This window comes from Saccostrea echinata, unplaced genomic scaffold (assembly GCF_033153115.1).
Source record: "Saccostrea echinata isolate AGI-Se365-2 ecotype Australia unplaced genomic scaffold, CSIRO_AGI_Sech_v1 ptg000023l, whole genome shotgun sequence".
NCBI lineage: Eukaryota > Metazoa > Mollusca > Bivalvia > Ostreida > Ostreidae > Saccostrea > Saccostrea echinata.
Genome location: NW_026889772.1, coordinates 3,216,897 through 3,229,094, shown reverse-complemented (window position 1 = coordinate 3,229,094; position 12,198 = coordinate 3,216,897). Strand labels below are relative to the sequence as shown.

Genomic DNA, 12,198 nt, shown 5'->3' with positions numbered 1-12,198 from the left:
TTTTTTAGTTACTTTTCAAAATTACTTTCAAAATTTAATCATGATTATTTGGTTTACGAAAATTTTTAATTCGACTTTTGGACATACGATTACCATCTGTTTCCTTGTGGCTTAAAATTATTCATTTATTTTTTTAAAAAACAAATTTAAACAAGCTAAATGATAAAGAACAGATAAATCAGTAAATTGTAGGGAACGATAAGAAAAAATTAAAAATAATTAATTTCCGTAATTAAATTTTACTTTTGATTAAAACGGTGAATTGTTTCCTACACCATAAATATCAAATTATAGCAAAAATTTACATATATTTCTGCATTTCATATACCTAAAGATCTTTTTAACAACATTTTTAACAATTGTGTAGAGAAAAGTTTTCATAATATAATCAACTTAAAGTACTCCGTAAGCAAAATTAAAGATATTGATAACACATTATTCTGTGTAAATATGTACATGTATTCAATTACAAATGTTACAAAAAAAATTAATGACTTACACGTATTTTATGTTGTCATTCATTTACGAATTAGAAAGTAAGAAATAAAGCTGATATGTGCATTTTGGTGCTAAAAATATAATTTGTATGCATGAACTTTTTACAAAGTGTTATGTGCATTATTGATATACATTTAGAAACAGTTCAATTATTGGCTTTTAAGACAGTAAAATTATTGAGCTATTAATAACACATTGATACAAGATAATACAATGAAATAACATATCAAATGAACAGAAAACAAAAACATTTAGTAAAGTTCCTATAGGAAAATAAATTTACAAACTTCACATTAAAGACATAGTTCATATCTGCCGAGAAGGCTGGGTCTCAACCCTCTGCTCCACGCCAAACCTGAAGTAACAATTTCCGGTGACGTCCCATGTTACTTCTTTTCCTTTGATGGTGCATCCTCCGAATCCATTGTTTTTGCAATACCACCTCATGATTTCCACGAATGGTGCATCAATAGACTGCACCAACCGGTCGTCGATTCTGTTGTGGATGGCAACATGGACGGTTCCGTAAATAGTGGTCTTCATCTGGAAGGCTGCGTTATATTCCTTCTCTGTGACAGAGATGTTCGCCGTCACCTTCTTCTGTTTAGGGACCCTAACTTTGCAGTCGGATCCCCAAGTCATCGTTTCCTCTTTGGACTCTTCTGAATTGTCGGTGATGTTTACGGAGTATCCGAACGCTGTGGTGAGGTTAGCTACGTCCCCTGGCACGGCCAGCTTGAGTCCGACGTTGACCCCTTTGGTGTACCCCTTGGTGACGTAAGCTTTGCAGGTGCTCTTAGTGCTTCTTTGCATGGAGATGGAATGTTCCTGGTCTTCATTTGTTCCGTTCACGTAGGTTGATCTGTAGATCTCCTGCGCCGTAGGGAGATCTTCCATTCCCACGCTACCAAATGTTGGTTTTGATGCCACGAATTTGGTCCTCGACCAATCAATATCAATTCGAGCCTCTTTATAATCGAGTTTCTTTTCGCTTACTCTTGAAAAGGTATTCCATGCATAATCCTTGACAATGGTTTCTAAATCTGTTAGTTCGGCCATAATGGTTCAGTTTTTTATATGTAGTTCCAAGATTATCTTGATGAAGTTAACTTCTGCAAATATATTTTCATTTTATAACAACAACAAAAAAAGTTGGAAAAAACGTTATTCTTTTTATTTGAGAATGAACAAGAATGGAAACATTGAACATTTCAAAGTTGTTTAATAATCTCGTGAACTTTTCTTTAAGATTACAGCAAATCATATCCTTTTCCATGCAATGAAAGCAAACGTTCAAAATGAAAAGATAAATAAGTAAATAAATGAATAAATAAATAAAATGGACAAATACTAGTAGTGCCTCGACGGTCAGTTTATTTAAAATTTTATTTTACTTCGTCAATTTCTATATCTCTTTTTAATTTTTAATCTAATAAAAAAAGTAAGACGACGTTAAGAAAAAATAATGAAAAACTTAAGAAAAAATATGGATTAACTTACCCTGTATGCAAAATTTTCATTACTGCATAAACTTCTTATTAAGCCAGGGGTATATATACACCCGATATAAATTCGAAAGGAAATTCCAAAACAATTTCGAAAAAACCATCCATAATGTATTTTATTTTTAAAATACACGTAATTTTATCAAACCGGGTATGTTTGCATTTTATAGATTTGTGTCATCATTTTCTTAATATATCGTTTTATTTTTCCCCCGATAGTTTTTAGTGTATGTCTACAAACTTTTCAGTAGTAAATAGTAACACCAAAATGCTCACGCATGAGCTGTTGATTCCTTTCATTTTCTTATGTTTATGAATACCACATAACATTTGGAATAAATCCCAAAATCAATCGAAAGATCATTATCAACGTTCTTTATCCTAGTAAGGGATTCCTGATTTGTAAGGGGTGAAGATAGTTTGATTCTAAAATAAAAATTCAACGTCTAGTTCCAGACGTTTAATTGATTCACTTATGATAAATGTTAAATAAAAGTTTTTCTTAGATGTAGTAATGCTTGTACCTTCAAATTAAAAAAAAAAACATGGAATATGGCAACAAAATTACCTGTACAAATAAAAAAAAATATCAAAGTATTCCATAGGTGTTTTAAATTATAAATCAATAGAGTTGAATTTAAAATGGGCATATATTTGATGGGTATATATTTATGTTTCTTATATGAGATCACTAATAGCATTACCACATTATAATGACCAATAATACACGGTTTATCGATTTAGTACTTTTTCATTTGACCTACAAATAATTCAACTGCCTGGCTTAAAATAGCACTCATTCAATGTTCCAAATGTCTTGAAATAGTTCAGGAATTTAACAATCTAAAATTGAAAAAAAGTAGTGCAATTTATATAGTTCGGTTCATCGATACAGAACAGTTAACAGATCTTCAATCAGAATCACATTCCTGTTATATTGAGCTGGTCATAAAATCTGGCTGTACAAAATATCCACCAGGTAAATTTTAGAAACAAACGTTTTGGAATGGGTATAAGATTCATAGAAAGCCACGATAATGATCTGTAAAATTTGGTTAATTCTCAGGATATATATAGTTCCGCCCTACTCTGAAGTCAGACATTCAAAAAAGTAACATTACTGACTTTTGGACCCGAAATTACTTCGATTCGTGTGATTTAAACAAGAGAGAAATAAACATGGAAAATTTGAACTTGATTTCATTAATACCTTTATTGCATACTGTAGATTCTTTATTTTTTGCGAATACTTAATAATAATTCGCGAGTGGAGATTGATCAAGAGATTTTATATGGATTTCCATACAATAAAAATAAAAGCGAGTAAATCAATTTTGCGAGTGGTGCTTCTCGAGAAATTACGCCATAATTAATACCTCGCGTATATTTAAGAATCTACAGTAGTTGTATAGATAGAATAGCAAGCTTTACTGTATGTCGTACTGTTTTGAAGCAATTAATAATTATCTTTTCCGGCTTTTTTTTTTTTTTTTTTTTTTTTTTTTTTTACATTTTAATATCGACATGAATTAAAATCAGTTTACTTTTCGAAATGAATTTGTTGTCCCTCTCATAATCTTATACTGTCTCTTCGAGACGAGTTCTCTTTCCGACGCTATGTTAATTGGACATACTGCAAATCAGACATACAACGTATACAATTTGGTTTTCTTTGCATTAAAAATAGTAAGGTTTCTAGTTCATACTGTGCTATTTTACCAATAGAACGTTTCAATAATGAAAATTTCATAACTTTTCTTTTAGACTAGTGCAAGAATCAATTCAGTCGAAACAGTCTACGAATATAGCTGTTTATTCATTTCAACAATTACATATACGTCAATCACAAAATCATTTTCCAAAACTTACGGGGTATATACGAAATAACAGATGTAACGTTAAATACCTATTAATATATTTGATGTCGTTCTCAATGATTTATTACGAAATGTCCTTTTGAATATATTCTTTTGATAAAATGAGAATGTCCAAGCCAAGCAAAGAATGAAACTATTTCAAAATTATATTCACTTTTCATATATACATTATGTTCATGGTTTTCCCCAAATCAAATATTTATAACATTGAAATCATTCTTATATATTTTATTGTTTGATTTTATTCACCTTAGTATGTTATTTGAAATGTTTCGGTATAGCCTACATTTATATTGTGTTTTTCAGTTTCTCTGCGAAAGACTTAAGGCTGAAACAGAGACCCCCAACTGTTCCACAATGATGTTAATAAATTAATAAAATGGCCGCGAGTTCCACTCATACCCATGACGTGTTTTGTGAGGTTACACATGTTGAATATTCAATCAAAAGTATTTGAAAAAGTCCTTTCTTGTCAAAAATACACTTCAGAGACTTTTTATAAATACATGTAGATGTATTAAAACGATCTTGATAAAACTCTTCTCTTAATGTTTGGTTTGCAATATAAGCCTGGTTTGTGTTTTATAAGTACAGCAGAACATATACTAATTTTTTTGGCTTTGATTTTTAACAAATATATTCAGTATTTATGTTGCAGTCGATCGATATTTTATTCAAAACTCTTTTGAAAAATCTGGTCTGTGCTTTAAATTTTAGATTTTAGAATTCCTAAACTATTTTAAGGACATGAGGGTGTGATTCATTTCTATTTAAATGTATTTTCAGAAAACATTACATATTTTATATTTCTTTGTTTTCTCCTTCTGAGAAAATTGTACTACTCACACATTTTACTTCTCTCACAAAAAATTATTAAAGGTATAAAAGGGATAAAAGCAATTATTACACTTAATTATTATACATATAATCAAATATCAAATCAGAGTTTATGACACAGATTGCCAATTCCTCTAACAAACAAAAGGTTAAGTGGTTGTCCTTATTTTTATTTATTTATGTTTTTTTAATTTATTTTATTTATTTTTTATTTTTACAAACATTTCACCATAAAGAATTTTCCGTTCTTTCCGCCGTTAATCGAGAGTTTCACAGATATCTGTTATATTTACTGAAAGATAGCATCATTTTGTCCATCGATTCTAACTTTGAGTGATAGAAATTTATTGTACGAAAATATTTTTACATATTTCCTCCTTTGACTTTCATCAAAGTTCTACGTCAATGACGAAAAACATTCAAATTTCAGAATTGAGTCATGCGTTTTTAGCAACAGAAAAGCATGAGAAAAGAGATGCTGCACTAAATACTTGTGAATATTGAATTTCTTTGAGGATTTAATATTAGTTCTGATGAAATATGGAGATAACGAATAGTAATCAAACAGAAATCAAACTCAAAAGTACATTGAAACAATACATATTGGGAGTAGAGCTCTAAAACCAAAGTGGTGGGATCAGGTGCCTTGGAGGAGTAAGCATCCCCTGTCGATCGATTACACGCGCCATGTGCTCCTTGTCATTGTCGGGCAACCGAAAAATCATTGGACAATTCAGAGTGAAAATAATGGCTTGACGATTTGTATGAAAAACGTTAGTCAACATTCTATTTCATGATATATTGTATTTACTGACCATGTCATTGTATCGACGGTAAAATTTGCAAAATGTTGACTTTGAACGAGCTTGTTGATAATCTTGTTTCAACAACTTATTTGTCAATAGCTTGCCTACTTTCAGAAATTGATCTATGTAGGGTACGCTATTGTGTATCGAATCAACTGGGAGACATAAACTTCATATGCAGGTGATAATGGTATATTGCTACATAAATAAGGGAAGTTGATGATAGAAAAGTTGCAGTCATCAAGTTTATGATAAAGTTTTGTTGTTGACAATAACGTCTTTTTCCAGAAAAAAATTCCAAAAATGAAACAGATGTCAGACTTTGTGGTATCTTTCATTTCGAACTGAAAGAGATATTTCTAATCAAAGTATGAATGAAAATGAATATTGTTAATTAATAAAACGCCGTCGATATACATGTATCTAAATGTTGAATTGATGGCCAAACCAAGTGACTTTTTCTTTTCATGTATAAGTTTTTTGAAAACTTCATATGAATTCAAAAATAGGTATGTTCATGACGGGGTGCAATTAAAACCCATGGGAATTCCAAGAGATTGTTGGAAGACTTGATCTCCAAAATAAAACTACGTAGATATTGTCAATCAGAAACTTAATCATATTTTTAATATCAGCTATGGGGTACCTGTGAGTACAATCAGAATATTGTTTAAGTAAGTATCCCCTGTCGGTCGATCACAACTGCAGTGTGCTCCTGGTCTTGATCGTGATCGGGTAAACGGATAAATCTGTAGACGATTGTACACACAAGTACTCCAAAGTTCATACCGGTATTAAAAAGATGCTCGAGTTTCTGATTGACAATATCTATATAGTTTTTGGAGACTAAGCTTCAAACAATATGTCGGAATTCCCATGGGTACTAATTGCACCCCGTCATGAGCAGAACTGTTTTTGTATCCATATGAAGCAGAATTTATCTCAAAACTTTTACATGAAAAGAAAAGTATCTTGCTGTGGCCTTCCATTCATTTGATATATTCTTTTGAACTTGAAAGAAAAGACATGCAGAATCTGACACATCTGTTTCATATTTGGATAATTAAAAAAAAAGACGTTAATGGTAATCTAACAACAAATCTTTATGACGAATGTGATGACTTCAACTTTTCTACTGTCAGCTTCCCTTATTTATGGAGCAATATGCCACTATTACCCGCATATGAAGATTATGTCTCCCAGTTGCTTCGAGAACCAAGAGTTTGCTCTACATACGAACAATTTCTAAAACGAGGCAAGCCATGACACCTGATTCCACCTCTGGAATTTCCGGGGTTCGTGTTTTATGCCCTGTTCACAGATTTGTATTGTTTGTAGATTTTTCAGATCGACCACTGTTCATTATTTTCACCTTTTTCATTGATGAAGCAAGGATATCAGCAGTCTCCTTTAAAGTAAACATTTCGCGGATTCCACGGTCAATAAAATGACTTGTCAGCAAATACAATCTATCGTTTGGTCGAATGTTGAGTGATGTTTTTCATACAAATTGTTAGGCCCTTATTTTGACACCGAATTGTCTACGGATTTGCCTGAACACGACAAGGATTACACGGCTGGTGTAACCAGTCGACAGGGAATGCTCACTCCCCCATAGCACCTGATCCCACCTCTGGTATTTTTAGAGATCTGTTTTATTGCTCCCAATTTGTATTGTTTTAATAGACTCTTGACATTATTACTGTTCTTCGTCTTCATATTACAGTGTAGAGAAGAATTGACCCCCCTTGTTAATTTGAAATCTGTGTCCTGATACTCTTTTATTAAGTGATCCCTTGGTTTCACCAACATAAATAAGCCCACAAATACATTCTATTCCGTAGACAACATGAGAATATTTGCAGTTCAGATTTTCTCGCGTTTTGGTATAGAACTCAGTCCAGTAAGATTATAGTAAAAGAACACTTGGATTCGTAATATTTCAGGTTTTACGGTTTTTGACAAAGCAAAACATTTAAAAATAGAATTCTAATAAACTTCGATCTAACTTTGTTCACATTTCACAAAATATGTGAATAATGCAGATAAAAAATAAAATCGGAGTGCTTTCTATTGCAGAGTAGTTTGTGAGTCCAAAATTCGGAATTAATCTATACTGTGTATCATGTTTTATAAACTAATAGGGAATAATCTTGATCATATAGATATATATGTAATTTAAAGGAGTTTGTATTTCTTTAAATTTCTGAATAACTTAGAATTAATCCACTTATGTTATAAATGATACTTTGATATAATATAACATAGTTTGATACTTTGATTTATTCTGATGTACATGTCTTTGGTACTTTGATTAACTATACAACTTTCTTCCTATACTTTTATGGAATTTCCCAAAGTCATTTCCCCCAAATCCATTACCAGTAGAATAGATATTGCCTTTTTAAAATCAAATAATCGATATTGGATGAACGTGAATGTAACATTTTTTTCCTGTTTCGATTTCATGAACTATTATTGGATGATCAAAAGGACAACTGATTCACTGTTGAAAGAAAGCACTTTAATGGCAAAAAGAAAAGAAAAAAATTGATGTATTTTTGTTATGGAAGTAAATATATCTGAGGAGAGTAGTTAACTACAAATAACAAAACAAAAATGTCCTATATAAATGAAATATATGGAGATAACGAACAGTATTCAAGCTCAAAAGTCCATTATACAATACAAAATAGGAGCAGAGCAAACACGGACCTCCAAACATCAGAGGTGGGATCAGGTGCCATAGATATAATTTGTTTTCTGAAAATGAAAAGCACTTAAATAGAACTGATTCAAAACTTTCGTGTCCTTAAAAAAGTTTTAGGAATTTAAGAATTCTAAAATTAAAAGGTTGTGCAAAATTTAAAAATAGCCATACCTTTGAGTATACATTTTCGATCAATCCAATCATGAAATCTAAAAAAAGACACTAACCTGAGCGTGCTTTCTCATATGAATAGTACAAAGGCCATGCTTACATTAAAAACTGTCAGAAAATATTTTGCCCTCGATCAATCACTTATAGATTTAAATGTTTCTGAAGTGTGTTTATGAAAAGGAAAATGTCTATAAAAGTTGGGCAATTTATTTCCTCAGATCACAATTTCTTGAAAACATGAGAGCGCTAACTTTGTACAATTTCTTAATAAAAATTAATGAAATGTGAAGATAACGAACGGTAATCATAATCAAAAGTCCAATTAATTAAACAAAACATATTGTGAGCAGAGCAAACTTGGACCTCTGAATACAAAGCTGGGATTGTGTGCCATGGAGGAATAAGCATCCCCTGTCACACCAGTCGTGTGTTCTTTGTCATAGTCAGGCAAACGGAAAATCCCAAGACAATTCAGTGTGAAAATAATGCCTCCTAACAACTTGTATGAAAGAATCCAGTCAACATTCGACTTAACGATAGATTGTACATGTATTTGGAAACAAGGTCATTGCATCGAACAATAAAATTTGCGAAATGCTGTTTTTAAACGAGACTGTTGATATCCTTGTATCATCATCAACATACCCGTCAGTAGCCTGCCCCGTTTTAGAAATTGTTCTTACGTAGAACATGCTATTGCATATCGAATCAGCTGGGAGAGATAAACTCCATATATGCTAGTGATAACGGTATATTGCTACATTTCGCAAATTCTATGGTCAATACAATGACCTTGTTAGCAAATAAAATCTATCGTCAAGTCGAATGTTGACTTGCGTTTCATACACATCATTAAAAAATTATTATACCCATGATTGAAAAGTGGGGATACTGAGTATATAGTGATGGGAGTGTCCGTCTGTCCTTCCGTCTGTAACACTTGGGGTACTCATCTCTTATCCATAACCCCTCCAATACCGCTGAATGCAATTTAATGAGACTTTCGCAGAATTTTTATTACATAGTGCAATTTTGCACCTCCCAATTCCTTTCCACTTTCGATCGGACAGATATTTTGGGTTTTCCATAGCAAAACACGGACACTGACATTCTTTCTATAATATTGGAGGTATTATATGATTTTGATATCGGACAAATTTAAGCCCACATTTCTGAGTTATTTACAACCAAGAGTACAATGTATTTTTATTAAAATAATATTTTGTGAGCATCTTCATGCGCTTTCCATTCTCTGTAAGAAACTTAGGACTATGAACTTAAAAGCATTGAAAAAAAAGTACATAACTGATTGCTCTTATTTTATTATCTACTTTTTAAAGTACTGAAAGAAAAAAAAAACTGTCAAAGTGTTTTGAAACAGCTACATAGAGAAGCCAAGCATCAAAGTATTTTTATCCAGTTAAAATATATGAGAAATACGAAAAGTAAAGGGAAAATTGAACTAGGCTTTAAAATAAAAATACATTGTACTCTTGGTCGTAAATTGTAATTTTAAAAAGATTAACAAATCAACATTAAGAAACTTGATTGCTTCTATTACTTTCTAATTCGGGATATTTTGAAATATCACAGAAACGAAGCAAGTTATTGGCCCACTATTGTGTTCTCTGAAAAAATCTGAATTTAAATAGCATCGATTCAAAACTTTGAATGTCTTAAAATAGCTAACGGAATTAAAAATAACACTGCGGGGTATATTAACAAGAGGCCCATGGGCCAAAATGCTCACCTGAGTCACCTTGGCTCTCCCGATTTTCAGAAAAAAAATCATTATTATTATTTTTTTTTTTTGGCTTTTCATATATTATCTTTATTCCAATAAAAAATTGACCCTATATTGTGGCCTTAACATATCTTCAAGAGCTTGTGATATAACCAAAGTTAAATCCACACATTGAGATGCCTCAATATCAACATGGCTAACATGGCTCTGTTGTTCCCCCTAGATAACATTTTTTCCCCGAGCTTTTTTTTTTGTACACATACATGATGAACAAGAGGTCCAAGGGCCTTAACGGTCACCTGAGTATAATACAACAATTTAGAGGATCCATAGAGTATAAAATGAACTGAAAGGTGAAGCTTTGTTGCCCAAAAGCAAGAAAAATAGAATGATCAGGATCAACAAAATAATTAGTCTAGTTTTCATTAACAGTTCATAAATTAGGTTCTAATCTGCTCCCCATTTATCACTATCACCATGCAGTATATTAACAAATTATCAGTGATTCTGAACTATTTTAATTCCTTGATGAAATCTCTTACATTGGACTCTTTTGGTCTTTGATGAACATTGAATTAGACAAGTTATTTTTTGTCTCATTTTTTATTTATCTATTACTTACAAGTCTACCTAATCATTTAAACTATAAAAGTACTTTATCTATTATACATTAAAAAATCTTGCATAATTCTCCTATTCTATTAACCTTTCAAGTACATTATTTACAGTGATTAATTATCAAAAGTAAATGGCAAAGGGGAATAACTCCTCCCAGTTGAATACAAATTAATAGAGCCCTGGCCAGGACCAGAACACTTGACCAAATGGTCCAGATGTTCAAAAATCTTTATTAAAACTTTTACTCTTTTTGCCTCTGATATGACCAGGTGCAGAGAAGATTTTCCCCCAAAAAATGCATTTTTACTACAGATTCACTATATTATCAATAGAGCCCCCCTCCCTCCCCCTAGCACCAGAACCCCTGACCTTGGGGCCATGACTTTCAAAATTTTGGTAGAGTAACCCTTGCTTATCATAACTATGTATTCAATTTGTTTCAATAATACCCAGGAGTAGAGAAGAAGATTTTCAAAGAAATAATGCACTTTCAATATATGATCTATATAGTTCCGCCCTAGCGCCAGAACCCCTGACCCTGGGGCCATGAATTTCACAATTTTGGTAGAGTCACCCTTGCTTATCATAACTATGTATTCAATTTGTTTCAATAATACCCAGGAGTAGAGAAGATGATCTATATAGCCCCGCCCTAACACCAGAACGCCGACCCTGGGGCCATGAATTTCACAATTTTGGTAGAGTCTCCCTTGCTTATCATAACTATGTATTCAATTTGTTTCAATAATACCCAGGAGTAGAGAAGAAGATTTTTCAAAGAAATAATGCACTTTCACTATATAATCAATAGAGCCCCGCCCTACCACCAGAACCCCTGACCCAGGGGCCATGAAATTCACAATTTTGAAAAAGGCATCAATGCTTATCATAACCATGCACTTAGTTTGTTTATATAATATCCAGGAGCAGAGAAGAAGATTTTCAAAGAATTAATGCATTTTCACTATATAATCAATAGAGCCCCGCCCTAACACCAGACCCCCTAACCCTGGGGCCATGAATTTCACAATTTAGTTGGAGGGCCCAATGCTTATTACAATCAGGTAAACAGTTTGACTGCTTGATGTCCAGGAGTAAAGATTTTTAAAGATTGCATCAATTTTGGTGGTTTTAGCCCCACCCCTGGGGCCCAAGGGTGGCAGGGACCATGAAATTCACAATTTTTGTTCCCCTTCACCCAAAGACGCTATATGCCAAAATTGGTTGAGCGGTTCTAGAGAAGAAGTTGAAAATGTTCAAAAGTTAACGCACGACGGACGACGACAGACAAAAACGGATAGCAATAGGTCACCTGAGTGACTCAGGTGACCTAAAAATTTGATCACAAATTAATTCTAGCCGTACCCAAAACCCAGGGTCTATAATTTAAAACAAAAAGGTCGATACAGCTTAGGTATGTTTCCAAATCAGT

General features: G+C 32.5%; 1 protein-coding gene across 1 annotated transcript; it reads right to left on the bottom strand.

Moving 5' to 3' along the window:
- Positions 1-613: 613 nt before the first annotated feature.
- On the bottom strand, positions 614-1,602 carry LOC133191345 (uncharacterized). The gene has a single exon (XM_061327092.1). The coding sequence runs from the start codon at positions 1,555-1,557 to the stop codon at positions 805-807; it is 753 nt and encodes a 250-aa protein (XP_061183076.1). The 5' UTR covers positions 1,558-1,602; the 3' UTR covers positions 614-804.
- Between the last annotated feature and the right edge of the window lie 10,596 nt (positions 1,603-12,198).